This window comes from Musa acuminata, chromosome BXJ2-4 (assembly GCF_036884655.1).
Source record: "Musa acuminata AAA Group cultivar baxijiao chromosome BXJ2-4, Cavendish_Baxijiao_AAA, whole genome shotgun sequence".
Taxonomy (NCBI): domain Eukaryota; kingdom Viridiplantae; phylum Streptophyta; class Magnoliopsida; order Zingiberales; family Musaceae; genus Musa; species Musa acuminata.
The window spans coordinates 45,431,463-45,451,418 of record NC_088341.1 but is presented as its reverse complement, the minus strand read 5'-3'; the positions used below and the strand labels follow the sequence as shown (position 1 = coordinate 45,451,418).

The window sequence follows — 19,956 nt, the reverse complement described above, 5'->3', positions numbered from 1 at the left end:
ATTATCACCTCGAAATAATACAGAGAAAGAAGGAGAGGAGAGGAGAGGAGAGAGGAATAATAGGAGAGTAAAAGGAAATTTAAGAAAAAAAATAATTAAGAGATTTAATTATAACATGAGATAAGATGATCGATTAAAAAAAATTGATTGACGAAAAGGATTGTCTCGATGTCAATTAATTAATAAAAAATAACTATTTTTGTTTCAAAAAAATAATTTTGATAATTTGTTAGGATCCTTTTTATTTTTCAAGTTTTGAATCATTTTTTATTAAGTTTTTTTAGTCCGTAAGAGATAGATAAAGAGGAGTCTAAGTCGGGATAGACTCAAGGGTGAAAATAATACAGAGAAAGAATTAGAGGAGAGAGACAAATAATAGAAGAGTAAAAAAAATCTAAGAACAAAAAAAATTGATAAAATAATAATAAAAAAAAATAACTTAATTTAAAATAACTTCATACACCAAACCCTACCGAGATCACAATTAACAAAAATAAAATAAAAAATAACTCGATGAAATCCCCCTAATATATATCATCATAAATCATATTAATTTAAAATTTTTAATTTCAATAACTTCATATTTATAAAAAAAATATAAAATATTTTTTATTAAACACCAAATTTTCAAAAAAATATATTCATCAAACTAATTTTTCATATAAAAACATTCAAATCTCTGATAATTTTTACAATTGATCAAGACAAATAAATAGCATAGATTTAAATTTCTTTTTGTAATCACATAAAATTTTATCTTGAAAATATTTACCCCAAATATAAAAAAAAAACCTCATTTTACCTCTACAAATAAATAAAATCAAAGTCCTCAATTTACGTCATTATAAATACAAAATATTACACAATCAATTACAAAAAGATAAGATAAAAAAATAAAAATTCCGATATCTTAAAGATTCTAAATTTTCATGTTTAATATACATTTTTAATTTTAAATTTTCTCGTTTTCGCAAGAATTTTCGACTCTGTAATGACCCATCTGGTTTGCTTCTCATGTTATGTGCCCAATTTGGCCTACTATTACACAACGAAGTCTGCAACCGGTGCAGCAACAGAGCAGAACGACGACGAAAACAACACAAGCCACACGTATTACCACAGAGAGAGAGAGAGAGACCTCCCACGCCCCAGCGTAGTAAATGAGAAAGTATGCAACATTAGCACGCCGACAGCCTCTACTCCGTCTCCTCCAACTCCTGCTCATGGATCTCCTCCTGCGGTCGATCACCTTCCGTCTCTGTTACACCAACAGGAAGAGCAGTAATAAGACCTGAAGATTGGTATGCATCTCGTGATTTCCATCTTTATTGTGTACTTACCTTTTCTCTGGTGCTCGATCGACGGCGAGGCATGAGACTCTCGTCGTCCGCCAACCCAAGATGTGACGGCACCTCTGAGCCGCCCCATCATACCCAACTTTCCACTCTTCGCGTTGGAATCCGTCACCGCCGCCGCCGCCGCCGCCTCTGCCCCCTCCCTCCTCTTCCGTATCGCATCCGATATCACCTCGCACAGTGCCTTGTCCTCCTCTCCAGGTTTCAGCTTCTCCGCCAGCTTCACTCGGACTCCGGATCCAACACGGACACTGCCACCCTCTGTTGAGCTGTCCCCCTGCTGCACCTTCTCAATCACACACGCCCCCGCCTCGTATGGGGCCTTCGCTGTTGTTGTGATCTTATCGGTGCCGCTCGGCGGCTTCTCTTCTTCCGATATATTGTGGACTCCACATACTTCGTTCTTCACCGGCGGCTGGTCGGTCACGGTCATGGCCTCGAAGGCCTGGATCACGGGCGACGTCCCTATGTCTTCCCCACCTGCCGCACAACAGCTGCCTGTAACTCGAGGAACGAGAATGATCCAGCTAACTTCAGTCTCTTACTGCATGCTTTTACCTCTTTGGGCTGAAGTGTCCGACATCGGAGCAGCAGGATCCTCTTCCAAGCTCCTGACGTAGTCTTTCAGAGTCGCCTTCTCGACATCTCTCGCCTTCTCGCCACCGGCATGGCCTGCGATTCCTGTTCGTCAACTACGAGTCGTGAGCAGGTGAGACAGAAGGCGTACCAGTGGCGCCGCGGACCGCAGGGTCGTCGAGTCTTTCTTCGTCATCCTCTTCGTAGCCTTCCTCTTCTTCGCTTACATCGCGGTGGTCGTCATGGTTGTCGTCGCCATGGCCATGCTTCTTTTTGCTGATGGTGTCCTTGATCTTCTTCACCTTTTCCTTTACCTTCTCAAACACCGGCTTCTTTCCGTGGTGCTCCTCTTCGCCTTCCATGGCTGCGTGCAGTCTGATTAAACAGGAGAAACAGCACCAGATCACTATTGAACGCCATGGATGTCATCGACCGTACCTGCATGCAAACCACGTCGTTCCGGCTCCAGTTCGCGCGCATGCCCGTGCACAGGTGCCACCTCGACGTTCATTGCGAGGAAAGAGATTCCGATGAAAGAGATTGGAATCGAGGCAGAGAGGTATAAATGGAGGAGCAAAGCATGGGAATGAGGATGCAGTTGCTCGTGTTCTTATGCCACCTAGGGGGACACGTGGAGGAAGAGTGGCGTAGTTGGTATCGCTCCGAAGACGTGGCGCGTGTCGGAGGTTTCGTACCGGCTCGAACTGTCATAGATTCATTCGTTGGAATAATTCGACCGAATGGATAAGCATTGATAGGAAAATAAATTGAAATGTAAATTTAATATTTATTTCTCCCACTTCGATCGAATTATCATTTTCTGAAAATTAAAATTAAAATTGAAGCAGCTAAGAACTATGGAGAAATATCCTTTCTGACCAATAATACGCTATCATAATTAAGAATTTCTCTCCTTATATTTTTTTTATTTAAATATTAAATATTTATTATTATATTTAAGAGCTTAAACATGAAAACAGACAGTGAAAATGGCTTCAAGTAAGCCACGAAATGCAATATAAGGTGAGTCATAAAATGAAAGAAATGTTCTGTTCCTTCAAAGTCAGTGTCACTTCCAAAATTATCTTTGTTTATTCTGTGGCTGCAGAAAAGCTCCTCGAAATGCATGGACAAGTTTCTACGACCACCAAAATTATCTTTGTTTTCATTTATGTCTTCTTTTTTTTTTCTAATTCAAGTGTTTTCAATTGCTTATACATATAATTTTTATTTTTTATATTTAAATTATATTCGATCGATTTGGTTCCGATAACTATATTTTGAAAAAAAATAAATGATAAAAATAAATTATTTACCACATAATTCTTCAGATGACATCCTATTATTAGCAGTAGAATTTTAAAAATATAAAAATATTTTAATACTAATTATTTAAATTAAAAAAATATTATATTAAAAAAAATTATAATTTGATGAATATTATTTTGGATTTCTAATTTTTAGGGTTTTAAGGGATACTGAAAAATAAAAATAAAATACTTTTTATTATATAGCGTAGCGTTTAACCGTAGACACAATTTGGTTATATGTTATTTAGTGGATGGGCACATCCACTCATATCCGTTTCGTATGACCTTAGCACCACCATTTCGTGTGATCTCACTGTCTCCCGCCCTCTCCGAATCTCCTCCACATCTTATATCGCATCCCCTCCGCCTCTCCCTTTCTCTCTCAGATACATCCTCTTCCTTCTCCCTCCAACCCACTCTGCTTTCATCTACTATGGCCGCCGCCGCCGCCGTCATTCTCGAGCCGCTGGCGGTCCTTTGCCCTTCCCGCGGCGTTGCCTTGGCCTCCGCTCGTTCTCCTCGCACCTCTCGTCGGTCGGGGCTCCTCCTCCCCCGGTTTAGCGGCCTGAGGTGCTCTCCGCTTCCCTCGAGGGTCAGGGCGGCCGCGCCGGCCCGACCGAGGGCCGTCGGGAGTGGAGCCGTGGTCTGCGAAGCGCAGGACACGGCGGTTCAGCGTATGGCCTTCTCCTTCTTGTTCGTTTCTTGTGTTTCATGTCCGTATGCCTTGCCTAGGGTTCACTCGAGGTGGGAGTGGGTTTCTTTGGTTGGATTAGGGTGAAACTAATCTTTGGCCTTTTGTCTTTGCTGAAGATGATGAAACTAAATCTATGTGTATCGAATGATCAAATTAACGAGCTTGGAACTTGGAAGTGAGGGTATGGCAGCATTGTTGTTGTGGGTTGTAGCAATTGAAACATAACGTGATCGGATTCACATGTCTCTGCCCTCCAGGAGCGATTCTTGTTATCTACTTTGATGCCCCAATGTCATATGAAGGTCGAGATTTAGGTTTCTTTAGTTCATAGCTTCCGTTTATTCTAGATGCAGGAGCTATTTTCTTTGAACTTATTTTTGGAACCAGTTTTAGAAAAGGTTTCTCTGTAAACATCATAAGTTGGCATATGATAATATTTTTTATATTCTAGATTACTTACTTACCTAGATCGTCCAAAAAGATGAGAAAAGAAAGACAAACTTAAAAAAGGGGGGAGATAAATCTGGTTTGATTGGAGATTCCACGAAAAAAATGTGAGATAAATCTTTCACTTGATCGGAGATTCCATGTTTGATCAAGGATTCCACTCTATGAAATATGCATTGGGATAAAAAAGTTCATTTTTTTATATGACTATCTTATCCCTTGTCATAAGCATAAGAAAGTGCTCTTAGAGTTTGGTAGCATGTGGAACTTCCAAACCCTATGTCATAGGTTCAGATCATACAGTGTGTATTTTGTTTTATTTGATACAAATTATAATAAAATAATTTAACAAAACCAAAAAGTTGAATTGTAACTTGTATTTGACCTCCCTGCAGGAGGTCAATAAAAAAAGAGAATGATATTACTCTATCAAAAGTCCCACTGATTTCCACTTCTGTATTCTGAATACGCGATTCCTGCTAAAGTAATGGGAATTAGATCTAAGATGATTCTGGATAGAAAAACTTTAATCATTTTGGGTTGTTTTAAGAGGACAAAAAGAGAGGTAAGCTCTACTCCTACCTATTAATCTGAAATATCCATGAATCTCGATGGCCATAAGTTGGCAATTGATGTGAGAAAAGCCCTAGAATACCTGGAATCTCAGAAATATTTGTGGAAGGTTACCCATGAAGAAATATTATTTGTCAAAACAAGTATGGAAATATGTCATTTCCAAAAAAGGAAAGAAGAAATGATTGATATTGTTTTATCCAAAGCAAGTTTGATTCTCATCCTAGAATGATGTAAGCTGCAATCCTTACCTATGATGCTAAGGAATTAAAGAAGTTCAGTATTATCTTCTCTCCCTTGCTCTTTTATCTATCTTCATTATCGCTACTCATTACTATCTTTTGCTTTCCCTCTCTCTCCCTCTCTATCTTTCCCTACATACTTAAATTTGCATGCGTTTGTCTTTCATCAATTAGTGTCATCCTCATTAGTCCCACATGGAAAGTAAGAAGGGTTATGATGGTATATGGAAATAAATGAAGACACTTCTAAGAAATTTAACCTTGAGCATTTTTAGCAATGTAGTTGTGGATAGACATTACATTTGGAAAATTCTACTACAAATAGGTTATATCGTGGATATATTATGCGGGAGTCACATCAAGTAATACCTATTATATATTTAACTATTATACGAAAGATAATTCATTGTAATGATGTCCCTGAGGTATATACTATTGTAAAGTTGTTTGTAAATGATAGATTCTGCAAGAGTGATAGATTTGATTGTGAATATATAAGATCATGTTCGTAAAGGCATATACAAATCTTTTATCTTGCTTGTGAATTATAGACTTCTAAAGAACATCATGCATCCAAATCTTGATCTGCTGATCTGTAATCTAATTGTTGAACATTGCTCTATCGTCTTAAGGGTTTAGGCATTTGTTTGAGTTGAGTTTCAAGGGAACCACTTACAATCTAAATTGATGTGTATGCATGTCTAATTTAGTAGGCATTTGATTTCTCTTTCTGCAAGTTCAATTGACCTCCATGAGTGATCTATAGTGTCATGACAATATTCTGGCATGAGTCCTGAACATAAACATGGTAATATTCTTTGCTATGAATTTAGAACGAGGCTTCTTCTTTCATAATCTTTTTGTTGCACATGGTAATAAGGTTAATGATCTGCCTCTACCGGTAAAAAAATTGTTGTGTCTGAGTATTGTGGATTTTTATATGCCCAAGTGGATGTACCATGTTGTTCCATCTTTTACCAGGTTTGTTAGCTCCATCTTTTACCAGACACTTTTTATTCGTATTACAGTTCCAGAAGTGGGTAAGGCGACATGGCAGTCGCTCGTCCTGGACTCGGATATCCCAGTTCTAGTTGACTTTTGGGCCCCATGGTGTGGGCCATGTCGAATGATTGAGCCACTTGTTATCAAATTGTCGAAGGTTTACGAAGGAAAGCTGAAGTGCTACAAGCTCAACACTGACGAAAACCCGGATATAGCCTCTCAATATGGGATTCGAAGCATCCCCACTATGATGATCTTCAAGAATGGTGAGAAGAAAGATGCTGTAATTGGGGCGGTGCCAGAAAGTACTTTGATCACATCTATCGAAAAGTTCATCTGAGTTTCGAGTGTATTCCTCCAACAAGGAGATGAACTTGTTTCAGTAATCTTTTTGAAGTTTGGGAAGGCCATTTATGTATGTAAATCAACATTATCTTTGCCTTTAGCTATCTCCCAAGTGTACTGTGTATATTTTGTTGGAAGGAGTTAGCAGTACTTGTCATCCTTTTCATGTAATTGCAATGCCTACTGCTGATATTTGAGTCTTTGTGTGTGATATGGTTGTAGCTCTGACAAATTACTGCAAGATCAATGGATTTTGCTGCTCCCATATCTTCTTAGACTTTGTGGTCTGGTGTTGGATAGGCACAGGAGGGAAATGATTAAACAGGATTATGTGTTGCAAATGGTAGAGGGTAATTCGAAAATCCATCATGTAGCAACATCAAGTTTTATTGAAAATGAACACCCCTAACATTAAGTTGACTGTGTTTGATAGGTCATACATACATATCTTGTTCTACAAATAAGAGGACGCATTCCATATTGTAACATAGATCCTTAACTAATGGAAAAAATTCATTTTGATTAATAAATCACTTTGTGACGGAGGAATACATGTTATCATACTTTATGGGAAATAACATCTCAAATAAGAATTTTATAAATTTTTTTTCTTTATAGGTGATTTTAGAGATTTTAAGTTTAATTTTGATTATATAGGCGAGTGTAAATTCATTCATTTATCAGTGTAACTTCGAAATATGTATCCATTGCATCACAAATGAGCAACAATATCTTTACAGTGAATCTCTACAGTCTTTTTTGTATTTGTTGGTAATTTTAGGGACATAAGTCTAATTTGATATGTTTTCAAATTGATCATGAAAACAGATGTAACTATGGAATACATGTCCGTCTTGCACGACAAATGGGTAAGAATATTTGCATAATAAATTCCTAGCCTTTTCCTTTTTTTTTTTTTTTGTTATTTCAGAGGCTTTTAAGTCCAATTTGATATGTTTTTAGGTTGAGTAAGTGTATTCTCAGACTCCTTATCATCAATTACATCTTTCGCCACAAGAGGACAAAAACTACTCAATAATAATTGAGTAAATATATTTTTTATTTTTTTTAATTATTTTAGATATTTTTAAGACATATTTTTTAGGTTGATTCAGACAAATGTAATGAAGTTCATTTATTAGTATCATAGATGTATATGGTTGAAAACATATAAATATAAAATAAGTTAAATAGTTAATTAAAAATTCAAAAAATTTATCGAGAGGACATAGGAGACGATAAAACTTTGTTTTGGTGAAAGAGTCATCCACAAGAATGAAATATAAAGTCTCATTTTTAATTATTTTATTTGTAAAGTTGATATTTATTTTATAAAATAATAGAAAAGAGATCAAATAATTAATTAAAACTTATTTTGATGAAAAAAAAAAGAAACCTTAGACCTAATTCTTAAGACCTTTATCGACAAAATTAATTTAAACAGTGCCAGTTGTAAAGCGAAATTTTAACCGTTCTAAATAGATTCAAATCTACCAAAATGCCCTTATCGAAACCTGAAATGTTAAGTTTACAGTCACTGGCTCTGCCTGATATGCTCTCTCAACCGTCCGATCCTTGCCTCCGAGGGTCAGCTTCGGAATAAGAGAAACGTCATTTGCATATGAGGAAGGCCGTCGTCGGTATCGCTCGTTTCAAATTCACAAAAATCCCGCTCCCTCTCTCTCGGCCTGCGCTTCTTTCCATTCGCCTACTCGAAACCCTAACCGAGAGAGTGGGCGAGAGGAAGCGAAACCCCTCGATCGATTGGCGTAGCAATGGCGACCAACATAGGGATGATGGATGCGGCTTACTTCGTCGGTCGGAACGAGATCCTGGCGTGGATCAACTCCACCCTACAACTCAATCTCTCGAAGGTCGAAGAGGTGAGTCATTTGTCGATCCTTTGTTGTTTATTTAGATCGGCTGAGACGGCGTCTTAATGAATCGTTTTGTGTTGGGTTATCGATGGGTCCGGCTCTGGGCGAATTGGGGGCTCCCAGGCGGCGTCGGGGGCGGTGCAGTGTCAGCTGATGGACGCCGTCCACTCAGGGATCGTGCCGATGCACAAAGTCAACTTTGATGCCAAGAGCGAGTACGAGATGATCCAGAATTACAAGGTCCTTCAGGATGTCTTCAACAAACTCAAGATCACTAAGGTCTACCCTTCTTCTGTCTTTTGTGTTCTCCCTGTTCCTTTTCCTTTTCTTTGAGCTGAATGGCGAATTTTAATGCGTGCAATAAAAGGATTTCATTTTTGTGTAGTATTTTCTTGGTTTATCAGCCATTAGGGCTCGATATGTAGGAATCTCAAAGCTTCTTGAGAAATCTGTCAAAGGGACTAACAAAACTTTTTAAGATTTGTGCCTTGTGTGGCTATATATATGTTGATGTGGTTGCAAATATTGTGACGTTTTCACATATCAATGTCTTGCACTAAGATGTTTTTTTGGTCCCTCTTCTTTGATGATTAAGGGTGGTTTTTCATTTTGAATATGATGATTATTGCGACCATGTCAATCTTTTGATGCTTGTGATTTTCTGTAACTGACGGAAACCTTTTCTAAATCACATTTGAAATTCATCGAACATGTGTTGAAGATTTCCAAGAATGGCCAGTTTGAGAAATGAATGGCCATAGCTGTGAAAACCTTTTCATTCGTGATGATTCCTCCCTAATACATGTTTTAATAAACATGATCATAATTGATTTTGGCAAAATTAATCAAAGCAAAATCTATTTTCTCACATATTCTTCTATTCAAATTGGTAAATCCAATAGGTATTTGTTTTCCATGGACACATATTCTGGAATTATTTGTTCGAAATGACTATTTTTCCCTGAAATTAGTAAATCGAAAGCAATTTTGCAAAGATTTGCTTCCTTGCACTGTTTTTAACTTGTCAATCATAGTGTCTGGCTGTCTGCTTATGCATGCTATTACGAGTTCTGAAGATGGCAATACAATGTAGTGATGGTTTGTCCGTAGACTAGAACACTTTAGGCAACCATATAAACGATCTTGTAGTTTGATTAACATGTAAGGGAATACTGTTGATTTGAATGCCATATTATTCAGGATTCTAGCCGACCAATTTAAGATTACATATACTCTTAAAACATACTGTATGCCTTCGTTTGCCCTGAAAAAATCACGACCTCTGTCAAATCAAACCTGGACACAATATTTATTTGCCTATTTTCTGTATCAAATTATAAATGGTGGTCTTAAAAATATATCTGTGAATGAGCATTTCATTTCAACACATACATGGAACTAGAGTTGTACTGCTGGCCATATGACTATATCTGTGATTCAGTACATGGAAGGAGATTAGCAGGTGGGAATGTTGGATGATGCCATATGTACTACCTGTCATGCTGGGCCCACAATATGCATGGATGGTCTAACCAATATTTCATATAGAATGAGTTTTTGGTAGTGTTTTTCTATTTTCTAGTCGTTTCTATAAATAATTAAAAATCTAATGATAGAAATATGAGATACATAGAGTTAAATTTTGTGTAATTCCATTACATGGATTAAAATTTTAAGCCTTTCCGAATGAATTTGTCATTTGATGCATGCATTCTTTTTTAGGTTTCACTCAATTTAAATTCTTGAATCTCTCTATTTCAGTGATTTAAAAAGCATTAGGCGTCAAAAGGCGCTAAGGTCTAAAAATGTCCGAGGCGCTAGGCACTTGCCTAGGCACTCGCTCGAGCGAAACAAGGCGCTAAAATATAAAAATATATAATATAATTATTTAAAATTTTAAATAAAAATATGCTATTAAATTAAAAAAATCTAAAATACAAAATCATAATGTCACATTAACAAAAAGTTTCAAAATTCAAATACTATTATTAGTATATTGTTAACAGTATTCAGAAGGAGAAGAAGGAAGAGGAGTGTAAGGGGGTGCTGACTAAGAAAAGAGGAAGCGACAGCGGCAACGGCAGTGAGAGCGGGACAGGCGACAGTGGCGAGTAGCGGCAGTGGGAGCGGCGATAGCGGCAACGGCAGCCGCGAGCAGAGGCAGCGGGAGCGGCGAGCGACGACAACGGTAGCGGTAGCGAGTAGCGATAGCGGCGAGCAACAAGAGCGGTAGCGGCAACGAGCAGGGTTAGGGTTGGGCAGCGACAGCTGATATCGATTTTAGTTGGTTTGATTGAACCAACTAAAACACCAGAGACCGAACCAGATCTAAAATCCTGGTTCGGTTGCCTGGTTTAACCCAGGTGCTCGCCCGAAGCGCCCATCGCCTGGGCTCGGGCGAGCGCTCAGGCGGCGCCTCTTTGAAGCGCGTCACTTGGAAGTGAAGCGAGGCGCTTGGGCCTTGCCTTGCCTCGCCCGAGTGCCTTTTTAAATCATTGCTCTATTCTATCTAGAAATTTAGCAAACGGTGAATTACTTTCCCTGGACTATGCTTCTATGATAGTCTATGTCTTACTGACAAGATTGAGGATTTGATAATGCACACTACACGTATATGATATTTTGTATATCATTAAAGAATTCTAAGATACTGGTCATATGCAATTAACAAATTATTTTTATAGAATTGTCATCGTGTTTTGCTGAATGCGTTGGACGAGAAATTATGAATTATTCTGCCTAGCTTCTTGGAATCACAAGTCAACAAAGAGAGTTCCTTGGCATAATTGGTTAGAACAGATGTATTGATGAAAGGTCATTCTCGGCAATAATTAACTATTCTTTTTTGGAATTCTGATGAATGTGTTTTTTTTATTTCTTTCTATCGTCAGCACATTGAAGTCAACAAACTTGTGAAAGGAAGGCCCCTGGATAATTTGGAGTTCATGCAGTGGATGAAGAGATACTGTGATTCTGTTAATGGCGGTGTCTTGAACAAGTAACTTTTTCTCTTTTTTCTGCTTTCTTACTCAGTTTTATAACACTTTATTTTATTAAAAAAAATTGTCTTTAGAATATTAATGTGCAATAAGAAAAGCAACAATTTAAATTTCTATTGATGAAAGTAAAATATATGGATATCGTTGTTTTCTTGGATAGTACCGACATCAGGTTCTTGGTTAATATAATCTCTCTTTGTTCATTGAAAAATATGTTTTCATACAATCAAATGAACATTTGACACTGTTATTACTCCGCCAGCAAGATCAATTATCATTTTTGCTTTCATTGTGGGAAGATAACTTTGTGAATATCTATCTTCTGCGATATTCTTTTCCAGTTATAACGCTCTGGAGAGAAGAGATTCTTGTAAAGGTGGAAAAGAAGCGAATAAGAGGGCAGCACCTTCTCAAACATCAGTCAGATCTTCGTCTGCTGTCCTTAAAACTCAAGCCTCACATACCACAAAAAAGAATGATGCTCATGCTGGAAATGCATCACATAAAGCCACAAAACCTGATACCTCTGTATCTCAAGCATATGATGAAAAGGTAAGCTTGCTTGATGATGAAACTTTGTTTTCCAGGATAATTTGCCAAGGAACTAAGCTTAAACCTCTGAGGCAAAACGCAGATCACAGAGCTGAAGCTTTTTGTGGATAGTCTTGAAAAAGAAAGGGATTTCTACTTTGGTAAACTGAGGGACATCGAGATCTTGTGCCAGAACCCTGAGATTGAGCATCTACCTGTGAGTCAAACTTCTCTTTTTTGTTATATTAAGAAGGGGATATGCTAATCAACGAAGGAACTTGGGTGAAGAAATATTTTGATTGCGTAATACGTCACTTTTATGCAGATTGTTGGTGCCATTCAGAAGATCCTGTATGCTACAGATGATAGCTCATCTGTTGTGGCAGAAGCACAAGCCATGATAGCGCAGAGACAGAGTGGATCGCCACCGCTCAGCCCAATCCTCGAGACATCTGAAGAAAAACCAAAACAGGAAACACAGAAGAGAAAGGATATCTGTACCCTCGAGTTCGACATGGCAGCCAATTCGACCTTGTCCCCAAGACAGAGGCTTTCCGACATCTCCGATGTGCACTGCTGTGGTTCACCGCTAACAAATTTCTGAAAACTTTGAGTTGAGTCAGGTGCTTAAATAGCTCTCTTGCAAGCTGTTGTTTAGTTCTCTTATGTGCTTCATTTTAAGTTATTTGTTTCCCTGACAATTTAATTCTTTTTTTCCAGTCAGGTCTTCAGTACGACGGAATGTTGCCACTGAATTGGAATTTCATATGTTACCCTGATGTGAAACTCGGTGCCAAATTAATCTGTATACATCAACTACAAGCCTCGATGATTTAGGAGACTTATCGTGAGTTAAGGCCTCATGGATTAGGATGGAACCTTCAAGTATATGTACTCGCTTTATCATGCTGTTTCATGTTATCTTCGGATAATGTCTGGATAAATTTTTAGCTATCGTGCTTTCATAATTTTGGCCATTCAAATACCTTGGATTGAATAACTAGGAAAGGAATTAATGAATTACCCGTTCCTATAAAGATTAGGTTCACGCACCTTTGGATCTTTTTCAAACTTTTTATTTATTCTTTTGCGTATATTATCCGTTTAATGTTTTCTCAAATCTGTTTAATTTTCTATTCACATTTTTTAAAAATAATTAGTTCTAACAAATCACGAGCATATGCATCCATTAGGATCACTATATTAATATATGAAATTTTCTTAGAGTTATAGACGCAACCAGCAAAGCAATTTCACCTAAATGCAATACATAGGACACTGAATATTGAAATGAAACCCCAAAATGCTCCCAACAGTATAGCTTCACGTGTCGAGGAAGAATCTGATGCTACCACAGAAGACTTCTTCATGAAGTACCCTCATTGATCGTTTACTGCACAGTTTCTTCCACCTTTGTCCTCAGCCACTGTTCGCAAATGGCCATCAAGAAGTCACATTTCAAGCAGCATATCATGCAATTAGGCTTGGAGCATCGACCGAACAACAAGGAAGGAGAAGAAATCAAGGATCACATCGCCATCGTATAATAACAAGAGCCCACAATGTGGTGTGGCCACTAAAATCATGGAACCAAAGAAGCTACTGCAAACACCAAATCCATGTCTCTGATCGGCCTAAACACTAAACACTGAACAGAGTGTAGAAAGAGGAGCGGATCGGAGCAGATCTAGCGGTATGAGCTCATGCCCACGGCGGGAGCTTCGCCGTAAGGAGGCGCGCCGGAGCTGCGGGCCGCCTTTGCGTAGTACACGTAGTACAATTCGGAAAGGACGGCGGTGAAGAGGACGAAGGCGGCACCGGCGGCGAAGACGCCCTTGCGCACCGTCTCGCACGACAAGTTGCCGTCGAAGAACATGTTCCGGTAGCGGGTGTGGTGCGCGTTACGCACCGACCCGGCGAGCAAGCACGCCTCCGCTATGAGAAACGTCAGCCTGCAACATCCACCGCCGCAGATCCAGATCAAAGAACAAAAACTTGAGCTCATTGGAGATAATTGCAGGAGGAGATGCGTATGTACCAGGAGAAGAGGAAGAGGAGGAGGGCGCAGGCGCGGGGGCCGCCGGGGCCGAGAGAGCGGCCGCAGCAGAAGCACTTGCTAACGGCCATGAGGATGGCCTGGCTTAGGAGGAGGAAGAGGAAGGCGCCGACGCCGTAGCCGGTGGCGATGTCGGAGTCGTAGACGCAGTGGTTGTAGTTTTTCTCCGAGTCGATAACGACCGTAGCCTGAAACATCAGGCCAAATCAACTCAGATCGGGTTCAGGGGGAGACGGGGACGAGATCACGGGCTCACCTTGCTGCGGCGCTGCTCGGCGGCGACCGCAAGGCCGAAGGCTATCAGGTCGACCACGAAGACGAGGATGAGGACCAGCTTAGACGCCATGGTACGGGGTCGATGTTCTCTCTCTCTCCCCCTCTAGCCTTCTGGTGTCTTCTATGGGCGTCGGTGGGGTTGGGGGAGGTCGTAAAGGTCAATTAGAAGTGGCCCGAGCACTGGCAGAGACCCCGATGTTTGGAGTTTTGTTACTGTAATCATCGTGGTTGTTGGTGACGTTATTTACCGCTGGTCTAAGAAAGTTGTGGACCCACCGGTTTTCTTTGATAAAACTTAGCTACTCGGTTCACTTTGTATCCATGCCACCGATCGTCTGATCTCGCCTCGGATCACCCAATGGGAAGGCAGGTAGATTTGGGGAGGTAAAAGAGTATTTCTAACAAAAGGGTTTTGTGATTAATCTCCGGGTTGATGAGGTTGTGATGACAGCTGGAAACCCGGAGATTAATTAAAATACTTATAAAAAGGATCCTTTTATATATATATACAAGTACACCACGACATGGGAAAGCGGGAAAGATATCAGACTTGAATGCGAGGAGGAGCGGAACGGGACCGTGGAAATCATCCCTCTCGTTTCCTAACCCTTCTAATCTCATGTCTGTAGGCAGATCGAGAGAGCCATGAAGTTCAAGGCATTCCTCACCCAGGACGGCGTCAATCTCCTCGACAAGCGTACGCTTCTCTTCTCCCAGTCCGCGACGATCTCTGTTGCTCATTTCCGCAAACACCTTACATGCTCTTTGCTGTATATAACTATTGTAGGTTTTCTCCCCGCCCTCGACAAGCATGGACGCATTTGCCATGTATACTTGACGCCCGATCACGCCATGTTCCTCCACAACCTCCTCGGTGGCGACGGCGTGCAGTCCGTGGCGCAGTTCAACAAGGACGTCCTCTTCCGAGACTATCGAATCTCCAGCCAGAATGCCGGCCGCATCGCCTTCGCGGTCGATGTTGCCCTCCTACACCGCGCCCTCCGCAGCGCTCTCACCATCCAGGCTCAGGCCCGGGACGACACCGCGGCCATCCAGATCAAGCTCGTGAAGAAGCTCCCCGCGGGCTCGCGCGACCCCGCTCCGTTTCTCACGTTCGAGACAAAGGGGCGGGTCTCCGCTGTGGTGCAGGACGTGCCCATCTCCAAGCCCCTACCCCGGGACGACGTGCAGCAGCTCCAGTCCGCCCTGGAAGCTGCGCAGGACCTACCCCAGGTATCGGTATTAGAATCAAGATCAGTTCTTTTGGCTTAAAATTGTGCCGGTTTTAAATGTAACCCGGCAATTTTGTGCAGAAGATGTAGAATTTAAGGAAGGGAAAGGAAGGAAAAGAAAAGAGAGCTAGAGTGGGTTAGAGGAGCTTCTCTTAATGTTGACTGCTTGTTCCATCTGCAACCAAAAAAAAAAAAAATCTGTTTTTTAAAATAAAATTGCATTTAGATTTGATGATTGGTGTAGCTCGTGGTTTTCTGAAAGAAAGTGTGTACTAGATTTGAGTTTGCTCGTTGATTTTCTAGGTTGATTAATTGGTTTTGATCGGTTTCTGTGAGCTGGAATTGACTGCTTGCTTGCTAAATTGTTTATTTTGGATTTCGGTTCTCTGTTCTTTTTTTTTCTCTTCACAAAATATTTTATTAAACCAAAAAGTTTTCTGGTTGGTGTTTTCTACTCGATTAAGTTAGCTTAGTATGTCCACCTCATTCAAATTCTATCAATTGGCTGATCGCTTAGTTGCCATGTTTCTTCTTGTAGACAATGGTTCAGGTCCAAGATCTTGCTCAGCTACAGAGCTTGGTGGACCGGCTGAGGAATGTTGGAGACCTTCTCACAGTTGCCATTACCCAGTACGGTGACCTTCATCTGCAGGTGTCCACCTCACTTATCACTGTTGGTTCTGAGTTCAGGAGGTTGAGAGTCCTTGGTGTGCGTGGTATATTGCTGCCTCCACTGCCTTTTATGTTACCAAAAGGATAGTTCAGTTCAAGAATAATCCTTTGTGATTCATTTCAGCTGATCCACCGATAGGTGATCGAACTTTAAGCGCTCCGACACGTACTGAGATGGCGATTCAGAAGGGCGAAGGAGCCTCGGTGGTCTGTAATCTATGAGAGATTTTGATTCTTTTTCCCTTTATTGGACTTTCTCTTGATTGGTTTTCTATATTCACGACAGCAAGTGAGCCTGAAGCATCTTGCAAAGAGCTTGCAGTGTCACTTGGCCAAGCCAGACTCCGCCTTCTACGGTAAGGGATGTTGGGTTGGTTATGATTTATCTTACTATGGTGTCCATCATATTGATTTTACAAAGTTCCTAGTATGCAGGTATCGCTCCTCAGGGTGCTTGCTTGACAGTGATATTCCAGTTCTTCGTTCCGGGGACACGACTGACAGATAAATCCATCAGCTTCTACTGCAGGCTTCCGGTCCTTGACCCAGGCTCCGGCCCTTGAGAAATGTAAAAGAATATTAAAATTTTACTGCAAAGCTCTTGAAAATAATTTAGGTACAATTACAATAAGATTGGCTACCAATATATCTGTTTATATACACTAAATCTTGTAATATCTGACAATTTGTCAAAAAAGGTCTGGTACTTTTTTATTTTTTTATTTCTCTTTTTATTACTGTTTTGCTCTAAATCTTGCAATATTGTCTTTGGATAAATTTTTTTTTTTCCGTATACTCTTCTCTTTTTATTACTGTTTTACTCTAAATCTTGCAATATTGTCTTTGGATAACATGCATGTTTTGCTTGGATTTTGATGTCAACTTCATTTTAACTAGAATGTTAATAGTAAATTTATCCGGTATAATTGGATTCATGTCTGGATTTTTATTAATCTTATTACTCTAAATCTTGCAATATTGCAATTTGGATAACATTTTATTACTATAAAAATGAGAAGAGTAATGATAACATTGAAATAAAATGTTATCCAGATTTATTACTATAAAGATAAAAATTTTCCGTATACTCTTATAAAAATGAGAAGAGTGATAAATCTGGTAAAAAACAGATAAAAACAATATAAACACATTCATGCTTGGATAACATGTTTGGATTCATGTATTGTCTTAGTTATTGTAATAGTAGATTTATTGTCCTGGTCTACTTTATTTTTCTTATTCTTAGTGATATGTTAAAATTCTTTGGAGCCAAATTGTTTAACATGTATTACTCTCTCAGAGAGTAACACGTTCTTGAAATTACTTTTGAACCAAGGTTAAACATGAAGTGTTTTTTCTATTGTTTGCACAATCAATCTAATCATTATTTATATAATAATACAACTTAAAATCTTTTACCAACTCATCATGGATGTCATAATTGAGAATTCTATTAATGTATCTAAGAACTCTTTTAGTTGTGTTGTTTACTAAGACAATGCATGAATCTCGATAACAAACTAATTGTAAACATAATATCCGGTTTTGAATGTAAATGAAGTAAATTAACCCTCTAATTAAGTTTTTATATTGTTTTTATCTGTTTTTTCAATTCCATTATTTAACATAAATTTATCATTTATATTTATTTGGAATATTCATAGACTTACAAATCTTTTAAACAAATCTTTAGCATATTTTCTTGACTAATTTTTTTATTATTTATATTTTAAATCATTTTCATTGTTAGAAAATAATGTAAAAGTGTCAAATTAGAGCTCTTGCATCTTTCTATATATTCTTATTCATTTGATCGTTTTGATCTTTAATATTATTGAGATCTTGTAGATCATACTTAGCAAAATTATTTTTTACCAAATTCTATAATCCTTATGAAATAAATAGATGTCTAATTTTAATGATCCAAAACTGATATTTTTCACCTTTAAAGATAGAAAAAATTGATTGAAAATATTTACTCCAATATCTTTTTTTTTTTATCTATTGATCTTTTCTTCCTTTTTAAATCGACACACTATCTTTTTCAAACTAACCTATGATATCACACTTGTTGGATTTATGTAAAACTCGAAGAAGAAAGAAAAGAAAATAATAGAAGGGAGTAAGAGTACTTTAGATTCATTCATAAGCACATATTTATATTAGTCAAAAAATAATATATATATTTTTTTAAGTAATGAAAAAATCAACATAATCTAAACAAATCTCCTCACCCTTGTCTATTAATCTTAATCTAAATCCAATGTGTAATTAACTATTTAAATATGTCGGGAGTCGACGACCATGATTCATAGTGGAGAAGACAAAGGCTTTGATCCACGTGGTGCCAGACTTGGGGATGGTGGCGACTAGTACATCGATAGGTCGAGCTTTGAAGTATTTTTGGGGTGCCTATTATGCTCATCAAAAACCCATACCAGCCGTTGTAGCGGTGGATTGGGTTGACAACGTTGCACTCTACACTTGGTAGTCCCCACACAAGATCACGGGGTACGTCTCATCCAGTAAATGTGTGCACGTCGTTTTGTGTCTTCGTGACCACAAAAACACGGCAACGAAGCTCTCCATTATTGTCAGTAACATGTAATGACAGAGAAGATGGACACCCAACTGTTACAGTCCAAAAAAGGAAAGAAAAACACAAGTAGAAGTATAAATAGAAGTAATGAATCGTAACTATCTGATCTCTTGTTAGGACGATGCAATTATTGTCCTTAAAATCTTGTTTAGTATGGATATAAGTTGATAAGGGCATTTATTTTTCTTTATGAGCCATACCACCAAAGAACTACTGATCTGTTGCCGCAAGTCAGCAAAGCCTTAAGAGTCTACTTGTCACCCAAGTGATCCATTTGGGCTTACGAGATAATTCCATATTTTGATCTCGTTGACTCTCGTTAATGATATATAAAAAATAATATTTTAACGTTAGAAGGATGACTTGAGCCTCTGACATTATAGTTAATAGTCTAGTTAATAGTCAAAATGTCTAGTAGGATTGAGAAATCTCCTGATGATGCTGACTAATTGTGCTGTAGAGCATCACCAAATAAGGCTAAAGCGCACATCGAGATGAATTTGAACTTCCTTTAGTAGACGAACCACACCTTTAAAGAGTCCACCTATTACGATTTGGGCTTCTAGGATAGATTCACGCTTTCGAGGCTAAACCAGGCCGTATTGACTCTTTGATTAATGACACACAAAAAATAATTTTTTGGCGTTAGAAGGGAGGCCCTGGGCCCTTGGCTCCTCTATGGAAAGGAGCACTGATAAGGACATTTAGTCTCATATTGGGTGAGGAGTATGAGAACCAAGGACTCATAAGTCTATCGGGTCATCCTTACCGCATTTTTTAGAGTTCACAAGCTCCAAAAGAATAAAATCATACGGGTACACTCATCACCCAAAGCGAACAATTCATCGCGAGTCGCACCAATTGTAAACCGATCAAATATTGACTTATCATATGTATTTGTATTATTACATAATTATTATTTTTGGTCTGTCCAATGCATCTTTTTCGGTAAGAAAAATGTGACAAGAAAATGATGTTTACAATCCATTTTACTGAGAATAGATTTCAAAATTAAAAGTAAAATTTTAGAAATTAATAATAAAAATATATTTATTAGAAATATTTTTTACACTTATGAGATCCTCATAACTCAGAAGATATATTTGCCTAACTGCGAGAATTTTTTCTCTAGGAATAATCATTCTTATGGAGGAGAGTTTCCAAATATTT

At 38.6% G+C, this 19,956-nt stretch overlaps 5 protein-coding genes across 9 annotated transcripts; 3 read left to right on the top strand and 2 right to left on the bottom strand.

Moving 5' to 3' along the window:
* Positions 1–98: 98 nt before the first annotated feature.
* On the bottom strand, positions 99–2,492 carry LOC103983337 (low-temperature-induced 65 kDa protein-like). The gene is made up of 5 exons (XM_065106724.1): positions 2,370–2,492; positions 2,083–2,295; positions 1,914–2,027; positions 1,341–1,835; positions 99–1,258 (listed from the first exon to the last, which is right to left on the bottom strand). Exons 1-5 carry the CDS (start codon positions 2,440–2,442, stop codon positions 1,197–1,199), a joined length of 957 nt encoding a protein of 318 aa, XP_064962796.1. The 5' UTR covers positions 2,443–2,492; the 3' UTR covers positions 99–1,196.
* A 1,045-nt stretch (positions 2,493–3,537) lies between these two features.
* LOC103982377 (uncharacterized) lies at positions 3,538–6,744 on the top strand. Its single transcript, XM_009399298.3, has 2 exons — positions 3,538–3,915; positions 6,226–6,744. Exons 1-2 carry the CDS (start codon positions 3,675–3,677, stop codon positions 6,537–6,539), a joined length of 555 nt encoding a protein of 184 aa, XP_009397573.2. The 5' UTR covers positions 3,538–3,674; the 3' UTR covers positions 6,540–6,744.
* A 1,439-nt stretch (positions 6,745–8,183) lies between these two features.
* On the top strand, positions 8,184–12,919 carry LOC103982378 (microtubule-associated protein RP/EB family member 1C). 4 transcript variants are annotated; one of them, XM_065106723.1, is made up of 7 exons: positions 8,184–8,427; positions 8,545–8,700; positions 11,313–11,419; positions 11,762–11,972; positions 12,055–12,168; positions 12,277–12,564; positions 12,676–12,919. In XM_065106723.1, exons 1-6 carry the CDS (start codon positions 8,320–8,322, stop codon positions 12,553–12,555), a joined length of 975 nt encoding a protein of 324 aa, XP_064962795.1. In that variant the 5' UTR covers positions 8,184–8,319; the 3' UTR covers positions 12,556–12,564; positions 12,676–12,919. The 4 variants fall into 4 exon arrangements, with proteins under 4 accessions (XP_064962795.1, XP_064962794.1, XP_064962793.1 ...); XM_065106722.1 differs by having other exon boundaries at positions 12,672–12,919; XM_065106721.1 differs by having other exon boundaries at positions 12,277–12,574.
* Positions 12,920–13,463: 544 nt separating this feature from the next.
* LOC135611220 (uncharacterized) lies at positions 13,464–14,446 on the bottom strand. The gene is made up of 3 exons (XM_065106718.1): positions 14,264–14,446; positions 13,990–14,195; positions 13,464–13,903 (listed from the first exon to the last, which is right to left on the bottom strand). The coding sequence occupies exons 1-3, from the start codon at positions 14,351–14,353 to the stop codon at positions 13,639–13,641; spliced, it is 561 nt and encodes a 186-aa protein (XP_064962790.1). The 5' UTR covers positions 14,354–14,446; the 3' UTR covers positions 13,464–13,638.
* Positions 14,447–14,803: 357 nt separating this feature from the next.
* Positions 14,804–16,909, top strand: LOC135581284 (checkpoint protein hus1-like). 2 transcript variants are annotated; one of them, XM_065106716.1, is made up of 6 exons: positions 14,804–14,980; positions 15,071–15,516; positions 16,054–16,231; positions 16,312–16,394; positions 16,474–16,543; positions 16,623–16,909. In XM_065106716.1, the coding sequence occupies exons 1-6, from the start codon at positions 14,929–14,931 to the stop codon at positions 16,748–16,750; spliced, it is 957 nt and encodes a 318-aa protein (XP_064962788.1). In that variant the 5' UTR covers positions 14,804–14,928; the 3' UTR covers positions 16,751–16,909. The 2 variants fall into 2 exon arrangements, with proteins under 2 accessions (XP_064962788.1, XP_064962789.1); XM_065106717.1 differs by having other exon boundaries at positions 16,616–16,909.
* The last annotated feature ends 3,047 nt before the right edge of the window (positions 16,910–19,956 follow it).

Bases quoted from the DNA above. Each gene is read 5' to 3' on its own strand.
- LOC103983337 (XM_065106724.1), bottom strand. From the start codon at position 2,442: ATGAACGTCGAGGTGGCACCTGTGCACGGGCATGCGCGCGAACTGGAG. The intron at 2,028-2,082 runs GTACGCCTTCTG...CAGGAATCGCAG, and splicing joins TGCGGTCCGCGGCGCCACTG to GCCATGCCGGTGGCGAGAAG. The intron at 1,259-1,340 runs GTAAGTACACAA...TTGGTGTAACAG, and splicing joins GATCGAGCACCAGAGAAAAG to AGACGGAAGGTGATCGACCG.
- LOC103982377 (XM_009399298.3), top strand. From the start codon at position 3,675: ATGGCCGCCGCCGCCGCCGTCATTCTCGAGCCGCTGGCGGTCCTTTGC. The intron at 3,916-6,225 runs GTATGGCCTTCT...TTCGTATTACAG, and splicing joins GCAGGACACGGCGGTTCAGC to TTCCAGAAGTGGGTAAGGCG.
- LOC103982378 (XM_065106723.1), top strand. From the start codon at position 8,320: ATGGCGACCAACATAGGGATGATGGATGCGGCTTACTTCGTCGGTCGG. The intron at 8,428-8,544 runs GTGAGTCATTTG...GGGGGCTCCCAG, and splicing joins ATCTCTCGAAGGTCGAAGAG to GCGGCGTCGGGGGCGGTGCA. The intron at 11,973-12,054 runs GTAAGCTTGCTT...GGCAAAACGCAG, and splicing joins CTCAAGCATATGATGAAAAG to ATCACAGAGCTGAAGCTTTT.
- LOC135611220 (XM_065106718.1), bottom strand. From the start codon at position 14,353: ATGGCGTCTAAGCTGGTCCTCATCCTCGTCTTCGTGGTCGACCTGATA. The intron at 14,196-14,263 runs GTGAGCCCGTGA...CTGATGTTTCAG, and splicing joins CCGAGCAGCGCCGCAGCAAG to GCTACGGTCGTTATCGACTC. The intron at 13,904-13,989 runs GTACATACGCAT...TGGATGTTGCAG, and splicing joins CTCCTCTTCCTCTTCTCCTG to GCTGACGTTTCTCATAGCGG.
- LOC135581284 (XM_065106716.1), top strand. From the start codon at position 14,929: ATGAAGTTCAAGGCATTCCTCACCCAGGACGGCGTCAATCTCCTCGAC. The intron at 15,517-16,053 runs GTATCGGTATTA...TTCTTCTTGTAG, and splicing joins CTGCGCAGGACCTACCCCAG to ACAATGGTTCAGGTCCAAGA. The intron at 16,395-16,473 runs GTCTGTAATCTA...TATTCACGACAG, and splicing joins AGGGCGAAGGAGCCTCGGTG to CAAGTGAGCCTGAAGCATCT.